Below are 19,612 nucleotides of genomic sequence, written 5' to 3'. Positions count from 1 at the left end.
TGTCACCAACAAAACTACAAGATATTTAATATAGCATAAAATAGATGTACGTAAAAATACAGGATAGACAGTCGACAATACAACAACTTTTATATATATAAAAAAAGAAGACTAACGAGCTTTCTACATTCTGTGGGGTCTTGGCAGCTTAATGACAATATCACAAATTCAGTGCATTCAATTCAGAGAACTTGCTGGGAAAAAAATATTTCCTCAAGCACTAAAGGCACTTTTAAAGGTCAGCCTGAGAGTTGCTCATGAGAAAATGCCGTGTTTGTTCTGTGGACTGACGGCTACAAGACTCGGTAGCTTTGGGACTGTTGCTGTGTGCTCGATGGGCCTGTAAAGCAGCACTACAGTGAACCGCAGACAGAGTTAAAACGCTTAGAAGGAAGTGAAAAGGCTTGGAATTAACAATCACACTTACTCCGTCATGCCAGCTACTGAAATCTCGTGACCGGTTAAAATCTCAACAGGATAATGGAGGCTAAGAGTAGATGATCTAAAACAAAAAGAACAAAGTCGTGCAGAGCAGTGGAGGGGAGGCGGACTGGTGAAAACCCCAGCTAGTGCCTCACTGAGTTCTCCAAGGACTCTCCGTCAGCGTCTACATCCTCATAGTCTCGTAGCTCGCTGGAAATGTGGATTTCAACTGTACTAGACTCTGAACCTAGCAAGACAAAATAAGGGTAAATTACTGGGTGTTACTGCACATGACACCTTAAAAAATGTGTTTAATAATGTATATCCTGCTCATTTCTGGCAATTTTTTTTTAGATTTGTATATTTTTTGTCTATTGCTGATACTCCTTATTCAATCAAAATATATAAATGAATGAATGAAAAAGAAAAGTTTCAAAGATTCACTTTATTTCTAAACACTTGCCGGAGACGCTGGTGATACAAAACAGTGAATACATCGTCTACAATGTGCATAAACACATAAAAAATGTAGGAAATCACCCAGTGTTGCTCCACTGACAGAATAAATATTTCTTATGCAGTGAATGCACGAGTCTTAAACGCACACTTTGCTGCTAGTTTTTGAGGTAAATCGAGCACAAAAAAAACTGACGCAGACTATTAGAACAGATCTGCAATAAAGCTTCACTTGAAGCTCGTAGTGAGAGATTTCTGTAAAGACTCGATGTAAAACCAAATCCTGTTCAGCAGCACAACATATTTCAGCAGCTAAAGGAGGTGAATCAACACGTCTCTGAAACAGTCTGAACAAAAACTCAACATTATGACCTTTGTGAAGATTGTTTATGGGGTGGTTGTACTGGATTGCGTTAGTTTTATATTGTATAGAAATATGTAGCCCAATGCAGGAGCAGCGGAATGTGTTTAACCTGCTTCATCTGTATTTTTAACAGCTTCTCTACTGCTCTCTGCTTAGAATGGGATTATTGCTAAATGATGATGCTTAACCCTGTAAGACCCAAATATAGAAAAAAAATGAGCAAATAAAGAAAACAAAATAATAATAGTAATATATAGAAACCCAAATATAGAATGAAATGAACAAAAAAAATCAAGTGTCTGTCTGTGTGTCTGTCTGTCTATCTAGCTAATCTAGCTAGCTAGCTAATCTATCTAGCTATAATCTATCTAGCTAATTTGCTCAGTTTTTGTTATTTTACAGGGTTTAAGCTCCGGGTGGCAGCTCAGAACAATAGTGTGACGAAAAGTTTACTAAAGTACATCTTCAAAATATTTGTGTTTTATTTGAGTATTTTCTTTGTATGCTACCTAATCCAGCATGTTAAAGATAAAACCAGCTGTTCACAACTTTTTCTGCTTCTTACAAAAAACAGCTTGTAGTCGGAGTCACATTTTGAGATGTTAACAGCTCCATAAAATAGTGATTTTTTTCCCCTCCTTGATTTAAGTAAATGATCAGTTATTCCAATATCTTCACAAAAATCAAAGATTAGAAGAAAAAACAGAAGGTAGATTTGTATGTCAGAATTATTGTTTCTTTTTCACTTTTTTTTAAAGCTTTCTTCTTTTCTCTCCCACGAATCATCCCATGAGCCTTTAGATTTATCTGCTGTCCTTGTATATTAAACTTTATATAAAGTAGTTCATATATCTCTACCTGTATGGCACTACAGTTACATACGGAACCAAACCTGTACTTTGACACTTTAAATACATTTTACTTCTAATACTTTTACCTAAGTAGGCGTATTTATGCAGAAATTTCACTTGCAATATTGTTTACGCTGAAATATTGATATTGTTATTTATGGATTTAAATCTTTCTTCCACCATTGACAAACAGCATTTAGTTATGTTGACAAATATGAACAAAGAAATCCATTCAGAATAGCAGCGTCATAGAAAATCTGTACCTTCCCTCACTGCACTATTCATTAGAGGTCAAAACAGACAGTCCTGCAGCGTGTTACCTCATTATTACATCTATCAATAGTCTGCTACCTCACTGGTGTAAAAAATGCTTTAGAAAATGAATCACAGAGAGCTTTAATTTGATCCTGGTCTGTGTCTGCAGAACTTCATTACTGAAGCTCATTTAATTTAATTGTACAAAAATGATCTAACAGAAAAACATTCTTTATTAGATGCTATGGCACCATCACAGTCACATCCAGAAGAGAATATTTCATATTAAGTGTGGGCGATGCGTATATGATGCTCTATGTCAGCATCACCAGCCCTGATATACTGGTGAGCCGTTAACACCATTGTTAAGCCAGTTACCTTCTGAGAGGACACTCAGGGCGTCTGAGTGTTGCTGCCCGTTTCCCATCATGCTTTTCTGGGCTTCCTGGACATGACTCTGATAAAGCAGAGTCGTTCCCGCTATGGGGTTGTGGCTGGCAGCGTTAGGCACCGACGTAGAGACCGAGTCCCAGGCCAGCTCCCTCCTCCGGCGCAGGCTGAGGTCGACGTCGAAGCCCGTCCAGCCGTGGAAGGCCAGGGTGTTGAGGAAGGCCTGCATGGGGTTCAGGATGCCCTAGAATGGTAAAACACAGCATCATTTAAAATGTTCCTAAACATGCTGGTTTGTAGGCCGATGCTTTCTGACCCACCATGATGAACCACGTGGTGAGAGCTGCGTTCCTGACGTCCCTGAATCCGCTGTCATTGATGTCGGTCTGCATCTCCAGGTAGAAGAGGAGGCTCTCATTGATGATGTTGGGAACCCAGCTACAACATCAGAGCAAAAACAACCTTTTACAAAGTTAAGAGGATGCATTCTCATAGTTCTATAGCTGAGGAAACACTTAACTATCTGGAAATACACAAACTACCTAATGGGACTATATGGGATATATCTTGGGTATATTTTTTAAAATGCTTACCACAGCTAAACATTTTACAAACATAGTGCAACAAATTCTGTTGTATATTTCTGTTGTTACAATCTTTGCTTTGTTGCCATTGTTTCAATACAGTATTTAAATCTATTAGCAAACTTTTCTTACATTTTCTGTACAAGGTAATTCACCACAGAAGTTGATAACAATGAAGTATTTTGCAACACCATTTTTTTAATCCATTGTTTTAAATTAGCATTTAAAGCAATGGATTTCATTCCAAAAAAAGGAACTGAAGTGAAAGTGAACCACAAAATACAATACACAAAAAATCAATCTGTGCAATTTGGATTTAAAAATGGTCAAAAGACCTGATGCTAAATTTTGGGAACTATTGAGAGACAGAGTAAAAACAGTATGTGGTTATATTTTATATTGATTTTTGGCCAGATGTCGTGACTTTTTGGAGTCTTGTCATTGTGAGGTTGCCTGGTAACCAGCAAATAATTAGCAGTCAATAGCAAGGCTTCATTTGGCACACCACCCACCAATAAAACCACAATACACCCCATTTCATATGAATAAATATGATACAAGACTGTAATCAGTGAGTTTTAAAGGTGCTTTATTTCTTTGTCTTTATGCTAAGCTAACAGACAGCTTAATGTTGACAGTAGAGCAAGAGAGCAAATAAGTGCCCTTTCCTTTAAGCCCTTAGATAAAGAACAGTAACCTACCAAATGAAGAACACCAGCATTATTTTAAAGAAGCGTATTTTGATCTCATTGGCCAGCTTTCTCTCGTTTTCTGTGTAGATTCCTTGTCGTCCTTTCAGTAAAGACGTCACTAGATTGAAGAGAAGAGAGAGTTATTTGTTTCTCCTCATGCACATGTGTTGTTTTTATCAGAGAGATTTAAAAGCAGAGGAGCTGACCGGCAGATATGGTCCGATTAAAGAAGACAGGGTTGGCCACGAGGACGAGCAGCATCGGTGCGTATGTGGTCACATAGTGAGGAATGGCGTGCTGCAGGCCCTGCTCACAACTGCACCAAATTGAGATAAATTATTAAATCGGCAATGGAAACAACTTCATAGCGGCTAACAGTTATTGTGTTTACTTCCCTAAATCAGAAGTTGGATAACAGCATTACAGTTAGTTAGATGACGCTGGCACAGATCAAGTTTGACAAATGGAAACAAACGGATTAGATTTGTTTAAATCTGCTCGTATATTTGATGATTTCTCTTTAATTCTGATAGCCTTTCGAATGCCAAAAGAGTCGGCATGTCTCAGGGACAACAAAGCGTCTTACTCAGAAATGGATGGGTAGTAGAGCATGGCCACTCCTTCCACGCACAGCAGCACAGCCAGACCCCATGTAATCATGTGGTAGAGGATAATGGTGCTGATGGGGAGAGAAACAAGTCATGAGACCGAGCTCACAACACATGCTGCAGCTCCCTCTTTATCTCGGAGATGAAGACTTTTTTTTTTCCTGTGCAGAAAACAAAATCACTGCACTGACTGGTGAGTAAAAACCCATATGAGGGAACCACATGGAGCCTAATAAAGTCTGACTTTTACAGCAGCACAACACAAAGCATGAAGCCCAACAAAGTGAGGGAAAGGTGTGTTTAATGCAAACAGCTCATTATCGGTTCAGTATAAATTCATCCTGCTCTCTATAGGAGCAGACGATGAGGTGATAATGAATTGTGAAGGTGAGGTGAACCTGATTCCTGCGGATGTTTTCACCACCAGGAAGACGTCGACGGCGTAGCAAAAAGTCCACCAGAAAGAGGCGCTGAAAAACAGCTGGATCCACATCTGCAACACATACATTGGATACGTAAAGTACTGGGCGTAATTACAATAACTCAAACAACAGTACCTGGTTTGGTTTTTGGTTTATTTCCTCTGCTGTGTCATGCTTCATAGGACACACTGTGACACATATTTTACAGTCAGCTGTGAGCAAGTTTGGGACCGAATGAGCACTTCCATGTGTGAAATCAGGATTTTCTGGGATCCCCCCCATTGGGCTTCCTTCTCTTAAGTGTCAAGCATAAGGATAAGACATGACAAGGGTTTTCTCAGTTCACATGAAGGTCTAGCTGAACTGTGACGCTATATGAAGCTTACTGCACTGCCAACGCAGAAGACTTCCGGCCAAACTTCAGTGTTGTTGGTCACTGAGATGCTGTCGATGATGTTGGGCAGGCCCAGCCACACCGATGATCTCACAATGATACCTGCAATAGGAAGAAAACAAACCCAAGGCACACAAAAAAGAAGGTCTGGTTTTAATCAACATTTAAAACACATAAAATTTCTTGTTTTTCAGCCCTTATTATCAGTTGCTTTAATTAGATGCAGTCACAGATTCCTTTTTATAGCAGCTTTACATCATGGAAATAGGAACCTCCACCAGGTGCTTTTTATGAGGGTGTTTCCATTTCCTCCTCAGTTTCCCTTCACAGTGGAAACATGGGAGCTCTCCCACAGTCTTTATGCGATTCAGACTCCACGCTGAGCTGTATTTCATTTTAAACTGTCATCAAACTGTTGGTCTGCAGCAGCGAGTGAATCTCACCGGGCACTAAGTACACAGAAATACATGACTTCATCTGCCTTCCCTTTCAGCGGCAGCAGGAGCAAGTGATGAATGATGAGTTCAGATGTCACACTGGTTCTTAGGCAGTGGAACAGTCTGAGAATAATCTGCAGACTTCTTTGTGTGCATGTGGTTGCCTTGGGCTTTATGGTGCATTCCAGTCAAGTCAAGGCAACACCAACAACAACATAAAAAAAGGGTAGAGGCCGTTATGAGTCATTTTCTTACTCACATGAGCGGATCGTGATTCATTCTTTTGTTTGGAGTTTAAGAGCTTCAAGATTAAAGATTTGATTTTGTAAAATCTCATGGTACTTTGATTTAAACACACAAGAATCCAGATAAATGCACTTTTCAGAGCTGCACACAAACAGTGCGCAACATAAGGGTTAAAGCAAGAACACTGACGTGCGTAATGATCCAGAGCAGCAACAGCGCGCCATGAAACTAACCCACTCCACTTTGTCAGTTAACAAAAAAGTAGGTCAGTTACTTCTTTACCTGCACATCCCAGAATGTCACATATACTGATGATGAACAGAATCCGGGAGGAGGACGCAGGCCTGGGCAGAGGATACTGTCCGAGCCTCCTGTATCCTTTGCGCTTCGGGAGAATTTGGAGAAGAGCGAAGATGAGGCTCAGAGCTGCGCTTCCAAGAGTCAAAGCTCCGAACAGGACGGGCTGGAAGGTGACCACGAACTCCGTAGCCGAGTCCCGGTTCGGGCAGCAGAAAGTCTCCAGCCGTGGGGATGCCATCACGGACTGCAGACAGAGAGAGGGAAGGAAAGAGAGAGGAAGAGGGAGAGGGGGAAGGAAGAAATGTGCTACCGTGTCAGGAGAAAAAGAAAGAGAAAAGCAGAGGAAATGACTGAGTCCATGACCCAACTCTGTGAGAAATCACGGGGCTGAATCATCATGTGCTTCTATTTAATCCCTGCAGTTGTAGCTTAACTGTGGCGCACAATGCAAGAGACTGACAAAGGGCTGTTGTGTGAATGAGACTGATTTAGGGGGATCAGTAAGCTACTATGTTTGATTTGGGTGAATTCATTTCACTTAATAGAGAATTTCTGATCCATTCTGGTCGCATCAATTCACTGTAAGTCCAACCCAAAAAAACTTCAAACAGGAGTAACTTTCTTTACATGGCACCTTGTTAAAATAGAGCTTACAGAGTGCTGTGACAGACAAGCCAAACAAGAGGATAATAATCCAACAGAAAGTCAGACGGGGCAAACGGAAAGGAAAAAAGAACAGAGAGGGGGAAAATGGAGGAAAAGAGGTAAAACAACACAGAATTTCAATATAAATAGATAGTAATACAAATAAAAGGAATGAAGGCCAAGTCACAAAGCAAAAGAGTAAAAGTGACATTACATAAAATCAAATCTAGAAAAATGGGTTTTAGGTTTAAAACACTGATTCTGCAGCCTTATTTCCTCATGTAGGTCATTTAAAAGCCAAGAGGCCTTAATGGCAAACACTCAGTCACCCTTAGATTAAAGCCTCGGCTTTGGAACAGTCAGAAAGGCCCTGTCTGAAATGGGAGGCTGCAGACTGGCTCATATACAGGTTAGCATTTCTGTTACATATCTAGGAGCCAGGTCCTTTAAATGTAATTGAAATCAATTCTAAAACAAACAGGGAGCCGGTGGAGGGAAGCCAGGAGATGTAGCCGAGCTGCTGTATTCTGAACCAGATGGAGAAGAAATACCTCACAAGAGAGACCTCAATTGTAAGACAAGAGCCATGAATGTAATGAAAACACAATGACTGGGAACAATGCAGGCTGTCAATATGCACAACTCTGTATGTGTAAACACTGTATATAATAGTATGAAAGCATCAATAAATCAACCACCCAATTGTTATTTGTTTAGTCCAGACTAAATGACAGAAATCCACAACTGTAATTTTATTTTTTAAATGCCAAAACAATCCATGTGACTCTAAAAACTCAACAGTTTTACAAACTCTAAGATTAAACTCTCCATAAGGATCCAAAATGAGTTGAACTTCTAATGAGAGCTTTACTTATTCTTCATCTACTTTCTGAAAAGTTTGGTCAATAAAAAAGACAAAAAGTAATATTTTCAGCTGAACTAAAGACAGACTTTGTGATTTTTCTGCTCACATGTTATGTTGTTGTAAACTTACTCTTTCAACCCCCTGGAAACCAGCACTGTCCTGTTTTTGTGTCGCTCCTCGGCGGCCCTAGACAGCCGTTCATAATGTTTTTTGAGCAACACACCATACTATGATGTTTTTACAGTGAAGATTCTACTATGGAACCAGTTTGACATGTTCAGGCATTCTTTGTGTGAAAACTCAGAGATTTCAGGTATCAGAAGGTAGTTTTAAACTTTCTCTGTTAACTTTCTGCTTCAACTTTAAACTAAATTTACTTCACTAAGCCAGCCCTCTGGACTCCAGTAAGCTGTGTTCCTATTGGCTGTCCAGGTAGCTGCTTGGTGTTATCAGGAACACCTGAGCAGCTCAGTGTCTTCCTGCTTTATGTCTGCAGTCAAACATTTCCTCTGCTTCTCTTCACTGAACCGAGTTTGGTTCTGTTGCTTTAGTTTGTTCTTTAGGCGTTGGCTTGCAGCTTCCAGCAGTAAAATTGTCTTCAATGTGTTTCTTGGTGTGTTTTAGGACTTTGTACTGGATAGTTGTCTTGGTAAATGTGGTTCCTTAGCCATAGTTAGCTCATGGTGCTAATGTGTGCAGTGATTAGTGGATTTGGTGCAGCTGAGTTGTGTCTTTATCTTGGCTGTAGTGAGTCTTTAGAGGTTTTTGGTCAGACACATTCTGTATTCTTGTTTGTGAACCAATGTTGGTTGTCCAGAAAGTAAGAGTTTCTGTCCTGATTCTCTGTTTAAAGACGTTCTCTGGTAGGCTGCAGGAGACTTCAGCGTTTGGGTTGTGCTAGTTTGGTTTTTATACAGTTTCATTTGGACGACTATGTTGAGGCCCCTCCATGTGGTTTAGTGAGGTTTTCTGGAACAGTTCTACAAAGCAAACAGGAGATACTGTTGGTTCTTCTGTTGCTCCGCAGTTTCCTTAGACTGAATATCAAGTTTGTATTTTAAATGATTTACCATGTGAGCCCAAGAAGACTTCAATAAACTCCCTCCATCCCCTGGACACGACATATTACCATGTTAAATCTTTTTTTTAAAAATGTTTTTGAGTTTTAATCATACTTTTAGCATAGTTTTTTTCTCTTTGCTTGTTTAATTTTTTCATCTGCGTGAAAGGTACTAAACAAATAAAGTTGAATTGATAAACTGAATAACTGACTAACTCCTGATTGTGACAACAGAACTATTTTCATTGTGATTTAAGGGTTTGTTTCATTTTTAAGGTTGGGGTTAAAATCTTGACAGAAGAAAGATTAAAGAAATAAACTACATTAAAGCAATAAAATCAAAGGAAAAAACATTTAACACAAAACTTTTGAGAAGAAAATTAAACATTAAATACAATTAAATTATATTAAAGACAAAATATTTAATTAGATAATTAAACAGAAGATACAAAACACGTAATTATGAAATTAAACACCATTTTTAAACAATATTAGACAATAAATATGAAATATTTTAGATAAAAACTACAATTTAACAAGAATATTAGAGACTTAAAAATAAAAAAACATTTTATTAGATTATGAAACATTTAAAAAGACAAAACATATAATTAAAAAATAATGTTTAATTAGAAAATTAAATCAAAGACAAAACTTGAAATAGGAATTAAACAGAAAACGCAATGGAGCATTTAAAAAGGGAAGTAAAAAGGAAAAGCTGGTAAAACATTTAAACAGAAAAACCTTAAAGATGTAAGTGACAAATTAAACATTGGGAAAGAAAAGGAAATTTTTCAAACAAGCCAATAAACAACAAACATTAAAAAGAAACATTTCTACATCAAATCAGACATTAGAAAAGAATAAAAGAAGAGAAAAGAGCAAAACTAAACATTTAAGAAGAATCCAACTAAAGACAAAATATTTGAAAAGACACCAGTTAATCTTTAGAAGATCAAATTAAACAGAGGAGACGATAAAACGACCAAAAAGAGCAAAAACAGATAAAGGTCTTAAAGCGTTTTCTAGTCTGAAATGAAAACATCAAGTTGTTTCTTCAAACATTTTCTCTTTCTGTGTAATTGGTGTTATATAAATAAAATTGAATTTAAATTGTATGCATCTTGTAATTTTGGAGTAATTCAGCCATATATGTTAGAAGACACATTTTCTTTGTCCATTAATCTGTTGATTGTTTTCTCCAGTAATTCATTTCTTGTTTTGGTTTATAAAATGTCAAACCCAAATATACTCAGTTTACTGTCATAAAAACCAAAAAGATTTACATTCATGATGCAGGAATCAGACAGTTTTTCACTTTTTATCTTAGTTTAGTCAGAAAGATAGTTGATAATGTGTGAATTGTTGCAGCTTGTGAGCCGTTAAAGGTTTTACTCTTTGGGGCCGAGTGTCAGAAAACATGGCATTCGGAGTGGCCAATCGGATTAAGCCCCCACGGAAGATCCGCCACTGATGATAGATCTCTGATAGCCAGTGAACCCATTCACTTGTGAGCTAATAAGTGGTCTAGTTAAAGGCAGACGGTTCATCCATCCATCCCATCGCCCTCAATGTGTCTGCAGGGAGTCTGAGACATCCCAACATTAAACGGAGCCACTTGATAACTCCTGCATACACATACATAGACTATTCCACTCATCTGTGACCTACAAATGGTGCTGTCTGATGGTGCTGCTGGGTAAGAAAAGAACAGTTCTAGCAGCTGAAAAGACTGCGTGCCATGGAAGGACTGATCCTGTACAAATAGTCTTTTAGTTGCATCATATACATTTAAACCCATTTTTATACAGTTTATGGCTGGCATTTTTCGGCCATAGGCAATGCGTGTTATACATAATTGTTACTTATTTGTATAGCAGTTTGCATTCATCATTGATGGAGTCTGCTTGTACTCCAGTGAATTCAAAGTGCACACAAATGTATCAGGGACTCTATAGGAAGCTTGCATCCATGTACTGGATGAAATTTGGAACATGAGAGCCAACACATGCCCATATTGCATGCAAATTGTGTTCCTGCACATATGGTGTGTTTGCAGAGAACAGACAGCCCTAGATATTTTAAAATGCAAACATATTTGCACTGGTGCAGGCATAGCTGGACTCAGTGCTTGTCTTCATCTGTTGTATTTGATAGATGCTCAGAAATCATTTCCTGCATCCAGCGCTGAATAAATATGTCAATCAGACTCATTAGAACTTGACATTCTTGCTGTATTCGTACCGCGAGTCACCACAAGGGTCGTCAGTCAACCTGAATGGAAATTTTAAAGATCACTTTTCTACTTCTGAAAAAGTAATTTGGAAGGTATGCAGCAGTCAGGATGTTGTAACATTCTTCTCAAAGCATCGAATGAAGAGTTGAAATTTAAAGATTTTTGTGGCTGACCAGTCATGGGACTTAATTAGGCTTGTCCTCATTGGTAAACTGATGATAATAAGTTTGACATTTGCTGCACTTTGCCTGCACAGCTTAGCAGAGACTCGCATCCGTGCAGCAGACGTTCACCGAGTGCAGATACAGGAGAGGTCACGGCTGCTGCTCCATCGGCCTGCTTGGCCCGAGATCTGAGAAAACTACTGGACATTTGAAGCAGATTTATTCGGGGAACAAAGCATCAAGGGCCTTCATTATTCAGTACTACAGAGAGGGCATTCATTCAGTTTGTACAATGGCATTCTAATCCATATGCACCTTTCCTGACAAGGCACAAAGTCAATTGTATGGCAAGCTTGTAGCTTGCTGCCAGGGATTAACAACTCCCAGAGGAATACTTGGAGTATTGACTTGCTTTGAACATCTGCTCTCTGAGACTGCCCTCTGCTGGCCTGTATATAATGTGATTGTAGAACTGAAAACAGAGTAGATATTTGTGGTGCGGCACACATGGGAATAGCTGAGCGTGAAAATGATTGACCTGCTACTATAATAAGTTATTGCATTGTATCGATAGAGCACATGGAGCACTCCTTAAATCAATAACTACAGGGCTGCAGCACATAACACAACTGTTGTCTTCAGGTCAAACACTATCTATTTATTACATTAATACAGATACTGTGTGGGAAATAAACTGGATATGATACTAAAGGTGTTAATTATACTGTTAAAAACGTGACTTTAATATAACTTTTATTTCTGTTCATTAAATGTGACATTTCTGCTACAGCAGTCATGCCAGTATTACTGCTGAAGCATGATAGAAATGTATAGAACTACTTTATTCAACCATTTAACCCTCCTGTTGTCCTCATTTATGGGCACCAAAACATATTGCTTCCTTGTCTGCAAAAAAATTCAGAAATTCAGCAAAAAATTCCTCAAATTTTTGAAAATTTGCAAAACCTTCAGGAAGAAAATTCCAATAATTCCTTAAAAGTTTCCCGTAGAAAATCCTCCACATGTGGCAAGAAAATTCTTGTAAATAGTTGAAAATGAGTAAAAATCTTCCAAAAAAATCCTAAAATATCTAAAGTGATGATGTATATATCAGTAAAACTTCTAATATTTTCATTAAGAACATTCACAAAAAAATCAACCAAAATCCAGCGAAATTTCGCTGGATTTTGGTTGATTTTTTTGTGAATGTTCTTAAAGGAACATTTTTAACATTTCGTTTTTTTCCACAAAAAAATGTTCAAAGATTTCCCAAAAATGTTGAAAACGTGGACACCAGAAGTTTCACTGTGAAAATGTATTTTTTTCCCCCACATTTTCAAACTTTAAAACGGGTCAATTTTGACCTGCAGGACAACATGAGGGTTAAAACACAGAATCTACTTCCAATAGATTAACAAATTACATCAAATTTGAGAATCACTTGAAAGGGGTTCATCAGGACTAAAAAATGTTGCTCTCATGTCCCAAATCAGGCAAAATGAGAAAAAAATACACATAAACAGAAGTTAATTCTTTAAATAAAGAAACTTAAATGGCTTCCTAAGCTTCTAAACCAGTGATACATGTCGCTTTTACAATGGGCCACAACTTTACACAACCTATTTCCCTTCATTCTATTCAAAAACTCCACAAACACCCTCCCCCAGCACCGCCCAGCTCTCCTGTAGCACAGGATGGGTGTGGACCAACAGTGTCAAATTACACCCAAATAACAGCCCGGACCTGCTCAGTGAACCTCTTCCCATCTCCCTTCTGCACCTTCATTGGTTGAAACCCTACATACAACCAGCCTGTTCCTTTGCATTGGAAATATCTCTGCCTGGGAGGAAATTATATCACAGCACCGAGATCTGCCACAAGTTTACTGAAAGCAGATGAGGACCAAACATATTTCAGAAATACTTTGACTCCTAGTTGGACACAGTTTATCCTACATTGCAAAACCCACGAGGCGGTTAAAACAGCTTTTGGAACTATGTCTGCTGGAAACAAAGAGACTCGGAGAGACACTGAATGCCAAAGTGGAACTGAGTATTTCTCAAACCCTTTGATGAGCGGTGAGTAGAGGCTGGCAGAGAGAGTTCTCGCTGCAGCTGGAGTACATTTACTGCTTTACACAGACAGCTTCATCACATCATGTTAATGGATGTTTGTATCATTTGAAAGTATCGAATTGAGCAACATTTGTTCATGTTTTCGTGCAGATGTTGCATCGGACTGGTCTCCAATTCATGATGCTGCCTACAATGGACGGATCCTCGCTCTGCAGAGGCTCATTGCTCAGGTAAACTTTGAAGGAATTCTGCAGGTTATGTTAAGCCAGGGCCATTATAACATGCAGCTGAGGCATTAAGCAAAAAGTTTGGTGTCTGAAAACCATATGTGTGAAAGACCCATGAGTTATTCACTAAAATGTTAATTATTTCAAGGAACTCTGGACTCATATATCATTTGGCTTTTGAAATTCTGCTTTCAGAACTTCTACTGCACATTTACAGCATTTGAATCTGTCTGTATTGTGTTTGTTCACAGGGTACACGTGTGAATCTGAGCACTCTGGACAAGGTCTCGCCCCTCCATGGAGCATGCATGCAGGGCCACACGGCTTGCGCCAAGCTTCTGATGGACAATGGGGCAAATGTCAGTAAGGCCTCATCTTCTGGTTATGATTTGTTTGTATGTGTAACTGAATCGAAACAATCTGTAATCAAGACAGCATCTTTTTCGTTTTCTCTTGAAACAACCCAATGAATTATTGCTGGTTCTAATGGACCGATGGGACATTCTAGTAAGAAATTAACCAAACACACGTGCTCGCAGACGCATCCATGCAGCACAATAGTCATTCACAAACAAAAATCTTCACATATAAAGTGCGACTTGTTTGCTCACCACGGTGCAGATCTTCAGGAAATGTGTCAATGACTTTTTGCTATTTTACAAGTTCATTAGTTTCCACTTTGGTGACACCAGTTGGCATGTCTACTATGAAAACGCATTTCTGTTTTTTTGCTTTTTTGTGTATTATTTTACCTTTGAATCGAATGAGAATTTAGATCAGGGGTGTTAAACATGCGGCCTGCGGGCCAAAACCAGACCAGCATTAACTGCAAATTGTAAATTTGTAAAATTGCAAATTTAATATAGTTTCTAATACAATAGTTCTTTTGTCGTTTTGTATCTTGCTTTTGTAATATTGTGCCTTGTTTTAGTTGTTTTTGTCTTGTTTTTTGTCTGACTTGTCGTTTGGTTTCTTGTTTTTGTTGTTTTGTGTTTCTTCTTTGTCTCAATTGTGTTTTTGTCTTATTTTTGTCATTTTGTATTTTGCTTTATTCATTGTTTTTTGTCTTGTTTTGTGTATTTTTTGTCTCACCTGTGTTGTTTCTCCATTTTTTTGTTGCTTTGGGCCTTGGTTTTGCAATATTTTGTCTTGTTTTTGTTGTTTTCTGTCTTTTTTGTTGTTGTTTTGATCACAAAGTAAAATATATAATATATAAAACTATAAGACTTACTCATTTCAGGTAAACAATTCAACTGCGGATGGACAAACTCCCTTGACAGAAGCGTGTGCTCAGGGCCATGTGGCTTGCGTGTCGCTGCTTCTTCAGCATGGAGCAGCTTCTCTGGGGACCAGCCAGTCCAGTTCTCCAATCCACAGGGCTGCAGCCAAAGGTTAGGAGTCACATTTCACAGCATATTTATGGGCAATCTGTGCTAACTGAGCTTAGTCTGTAGATAAAAAAAAATGCACAAGTGCCAAAAGAAAAAAACCCTGAAAAGGTACAGTCTGTTTTTGTAGCCTGCAAAGTAGAACGATAGCATATTCTTCCCTGGGATGTCAAGCAGATCCTTTCAAGTACATCACCTCTCATTATGATGATTCTGCCAACCCTCTCCAGGTCACCCAGAGTGCATCGAGCATCTCGTTCAGTACGGTGCAGATGTGGATCAGCATATTGACCAACTCGGCTCTCCTCTCCAGGTTGCCTGCAACAATCAGCATTTAAGTACTGTAAAGAAACTGCTGCAACTCGGTAAGAAAGCCTCTCATATGGATTTTTATCGCTCATATAAATGTATCGGTCTTTTAGGTTACAGTAGGAGCGGCGGCAACTTGTATCAAGTTTTGCGAATAATGTGAAGTGGTTAATTTTACATTTGCATCACTAAATCACTTTGAAAGTCAAGACATCCCAGTTGTTTCGGTGCTATACCGGTAAGGATTCAGGTACTTCCTGAAAGAACAGCAGGGATTCCACAGTTTACATTACAAAAGTTCTGCATGTGAAAGTGCTGCAAAGACTCAAAGCATGTTAAGCAGCATGCTTTCAACACTGATTTTACATACTGAAGACTGTCTACAGCTCTCAGGGAGAATGTCTGCATATGTAAAAAAGTTGTGAAAAGCCTTTTGTGATTGCAGACGGAGCTGAGTAAAAGCAGATAAACGGCCTCAGGAGATGGAACTTGAATTAGCGCTGAATCTGAAACTGGGTTTGTGGGGTTAAATAGAAGTGAGCTTTTCAGACCTGTGTAACCTGCTGTTAGTTTCTGTTTGAGGGGAGCAGCTTGGGGCTACGTTAGCAATGAACAGCTAACCAGGAGCATAACACAAAATTACATTGTGGGGAATTGTAATGTCTGGATTTTGTTCAGCTTTGATTTCTTTTTACTGTCCATTAGGAGACCACCAGTGTTATAGGAATGCAAAAGTACAAACACTGAGCAACAGTTTGAGGCACTAAAATAAGGATGGCTTCTCTAATAATCAATTAACTTGCATATAGAGTACAGTAAACAGAATCAAATCAATACCAGACAGGACCAATTTGAACAGAAAGCAGCACAAGCTCTCCTCGGTAAATTATCACAGAGTTTTTTCAAGTTACCTTGCAAGTAGGTTATTTCAGGCATCTTGTGGAGAACTTGTGCTTCCCGTCTCTTCGTGTAATCAGACCTGGGGGAGGCAAAGCATCTGCAGCAAGGCTCTTTGTGCTTTTGGAACTGAAGATATTGCAGTTCTTTGTGACTCCGGCTGCATATTTGAGGTTGTTTTCTTGCTGTGGAATGAATTTGGGACCAATCAAGCAGTTTTCTAATGGTAATGTAACTGGATGACACCAATCTGCCTGAACTTTTCAGCATTGAAGGGTGGCTACTAATTCTGGTCATATCCACAGCTCCAGCTGCAAAAACATACATACAAAAAATACATTTTGACACTAATACAGACAGAAATGTCATTTTTAATGCAAGAGTTTTCCTAGTAATAAGATATCTCTGAATTGCAGTATGCTACTTTAACATTTGCATCTGAGAACTACTTGGCCATGTTATATAAAACCAGTTATATCAAGCATATCCAAAACATGACTTGATATGTGTTTATTTTGCTATGTAGTGAAGTAAAAAGTACAATATTTTAGCAAGTACCTTAAAACTGTACTGAGGTCAATATATAAATGAGAGACTTTTGAAGTCCATGGGATATATCTTGCATGCATTTTTATTAAAAGTAAAAAAAAAATGTTTTTATCTTTACAAATTCCACAATTATTTATTATGGAATCAATCACTTATTAATAAAACATTACTGGACATCACTAAAATGCCAACTAAATAACTGTCCAAATTTAATAAAAACCTTCTAATTAGCTAAGCAATAGCAAAATGAGCTTATTTGAAAATAGTTTTGATTGTGTTCTTTTTATTAAGTTGAGATAATCATGTCATATATTTCTTTTTTGGAAATATATCACCTTACCCATTACAAAAACACCTCTCAAGGAAGTTTAATTCCAGATCACGTGACCTGCTCCACATGATGTCATTTCCTCCTGAAGAAAAGACTGAAAAACTCCAAGGCTTTCTGAGTTATTTAACATAAAGTAGCATGTGAGACAAGTGTGGACAGTGTTACCACAATATCTTCATAACTAACTTTCAATTTTACTCAGCTGTATATATAATATTTTAGAAGAATCTTTGTGTAAAAATGCCATGTGGTGCCATGTTGATTTTAGGCCTGAAAACAACAAAAATGTCAGCTGTGATACAAACATGCCCGCAATTATATACTAACCCACTCAGTTTTCAATGCTAGAGTAAATTTACTTTGCCATTGGTCACTCATTTCTCATGGGATCTTCTGGAGTGTTTTAACTAAAGGATCTGCTGTCGTGAAAAAGGTTCAACTGAATTCTCCTCCTTGTATTTTAAGCACATCATACCTAGTTACTCCCTCCCACAGGTGCTTGTGTGAACAGAAATGCATCCGGCGACTCGCCCCTGCACATTGCTGCTCGTCTGTCCAGCCCTGAGTTGGTGTCTGTCCTGCTTGACCATGGGGCAGATCGCTTCCGCATGAATTCAGAAGGCAAACGGCCACTGGACCTGGCAACTCCCAGCAGCCCGGCGGAGAGACTGCTGAAACAAGCAGGAGGTATTCAAAGCAAACTAACCAAGTAGCCTCACTGTGGGGGTTTTCAAAGCTTTTTACAGCGGGCTGGTGCCGTAGGGCAGAAGCTAGTAATCGAAACATCTCTCTGTAACGGCTCCTGCTTCTCCCCAGGAGTGTCTCCTCTAATGCAGCTGTGTCGGCTATACATCAGGAAAATTACGGGCAAGCAGAGGCTGGGTGGGATTTGTGACCTTCACCTCCCCACAGCGCTGATACAGTATCTCCTCTACCAATCAGACCGGAGTGGAGATCTAATGCACTGAAAGTCCTCAACCTTCCAACCTCAGATTCTTCAGACTGACAACATTTGGTCAGTAGGGGGCAGGCTTGTATAACGTTACAGGGAGATGATGACTTCATGACTCATTCTTGAGGAAATAATTAACTGCAATTCCCTCTTTGTGACAGACCTCGGAACAAACATCAATCTGGACGTTTATATGGAGACTTAAAAGTCCTGGAGCGAGATGCCAACATGAGCAGTAAAGAACAAGACATTTTAAGCGAGAATAAAAGCTGCAGATTACATGTTAAAGTTTATACATTGAAGCTACTGAAAAACTATTTTTGACATTGCACGTGTGCCTTCTTTAATATTGATTTTTTGATATTTTTGCACTGAAAGACTTTCTAGATGTTGCTGCAGAGTGTACTGTTGTTTACACAAAAGGATTTTTTGCAATGTGTCATTCGAATGAACCCTGATTTCTTGACTATTTTGAATAAAAGATGTGTCTCAGGTCTTGCATCAATCTGGATGGCAATAATATCAGAAAGATTTGTCATTATATTTTCAGGTGATGTTTTCCAGTCATTTCTAGTATGCGTTTCAGCTTCGAATACACACACCACCAGGATTTGAGCTGCTGAAATAACCCTTTTTTCTTGCTATTCCATTATCTTCTTATTCAGTTTGCATTGTTTTTGATTGTAAAGCAGTAATGATGCATTATTAAATGCTGACATAGAAATATTCCTATCCAGCTGTACACAGAAAGTCTCATGTGTGGCTTTGTAGCACATGCAACGTATTATTTTACTGATTGAAAATCACACTGTAAAAGCAAAGAATTCAGTGTAATAGGTTTGGAATTGCAGACGTGTCAAGATAGTAAGCAAAATTGTCTGTGAAAAGTCAGCTGTTCTGCCAGAGTTCAAAGAGTACATTTCAGAAGACAAACTAGAACAGCACGGAGGAAGCGAAACAAAGCAATTACTTGAGCACAGGCGGCATACAGACACAAGATGACAGAAAGGTGACACCTAAGCATTCATCGTACAAAGAAAGGCGTTATAACCCAGATACGCTCTATAGCCTATTATTTCAAGAGGATACAGGTGTTTTGTTCAGGGTGCCGGTGTGAGAAATGGAGCTCTGTAGATGGTAAAGTGAAGAATCAAGAGTTTCTAGCTTCTAATTTTCACTTGGTTGCCTTTTCATTCAATAATTTTCAAGTCATTTTGGTCAACTCAGCCATTTTTTTATGAGTTTTAAGTCATTTTTGACTATTTTTTGAGCCATTTCAAATGATTTTCAAGTCATTTTGGTCAATTTTGAAGAATTTTGGACCACTTTTGAGTCACTTTGTATGCGTTTCAAGTCATTTTCGACAATTTTTGAGTGACTTTTAATGAGTTTTAAGCCATTTCGGTCAATTTCTATGCATTTTTAATGAGTTTCAATTCATTTTTGACATTTTCTGAGTCATTCCCAATGAGTTTCAATCATTTCTGAGTGA

General features: G+C 38.6%; 2 protein-coding genes across 4 annotated transcripts; one reads left to right on the top strand and one right to left on the bottom strand.

Annotated features, from left to right (window-relative positions):
* Positions 1 to 10: 10 nt before the first annotated feature.
* On the bottom strand, positions 11 to 15,062 carry gpr143 (G protein-coupled receptor 143). Its single transcript, XM_022203757.2, has 10 exons — positions 14,926 to 15,062; positions 6,405 to 7,082; positions 5,432 to 5,541; positions 5,022 to 5,116; positions 4,602 to 4,694; positions 4,222 to 4,331; positions 4,025 to 4,133; positions 3,060 to 3,177; positions 2,728 to 2,983; positions 11 to 670 (listed from the first exon to the last, which is right to left on the bottom strand). The coding sequence occupies exons 2-10, from the start codon at positions 6,658 to 6,660 to the stop codon at positions 567 to 569; spliced, it is 1,251 nt and encodes a 416-aa protein (XP_022059449.2). The 5' UTR covers positions 6,661 to 7,082; positions 14,926 to 15,062; the 3' UTR covers positions 11 to 566.
* Positions 13,122 to 18,614, top strand: LOC110957635 (ankyrin repeat and SOCS box protein 9-like). 3 transcript variants are annotated; one of them, XM_022203760.2, is made up of 8 exons: positions 13,122 to 13,470; positions 13,618 to 13,697; positions 13,946 to 14,053; positions 14,935 to 15,085; positions 15,313 to 15,447; positions 17,664 to 17,855; positions 17,985 to 18,183; positions 18,282 to 18,614. In XM_022203760.2, exons 1-7 carry the CDS (start codon positions 13,389 to 13,391, stop codon positions 18,134 to 18,136), a joined length of 900 nt encoding a protein of 299 aa, XP_022059452.2. In that variant the 5' UTR covers positions 13,122 to 13,388; the 3' UTR covers positions 18,137 to 18,183; positions 18,282 to 18,614. The 3 variants fall into 3 exon arrangements, with proteins under 3 accessions (XP_022059452.2, XP_022059451.2, XP_022059453.2); XM_022203759.2 differs by having other exon boundaries at positions 17,985 to 18,614; XM_022203761.2 differs by lacking the exon at positions 17,985 to 18,183 and having other exon boundaries at positions 13,123 to 13,470.
* The last annotated feature ends 998 nt before the right edge of the window (positions 18,615 to 19,612 follow it).

The sequence above is a fragment of the Acanthochromis polyacanthus genome, chromosome 14 (genome assembly GCF_021347895.1).
Source record: "Acanthochromis polyacanthus isolate Apoly-LR-REF ecotype Palm Island chromosome 14, KAUST_Apoly_ChrSc, whole genome shotgun sequence".
Classification (NCBI taxonomy): Eukaryota; Metazoa; Chordata; class Actinopteri; family Pomacentridae; genus Acanthochromis; species Acanthochromis polyacanthus.
Note: the sequence above shows the minus strand (reverse complement) of the source record. Positions and strands in the feature narration are given on the sequence as shown.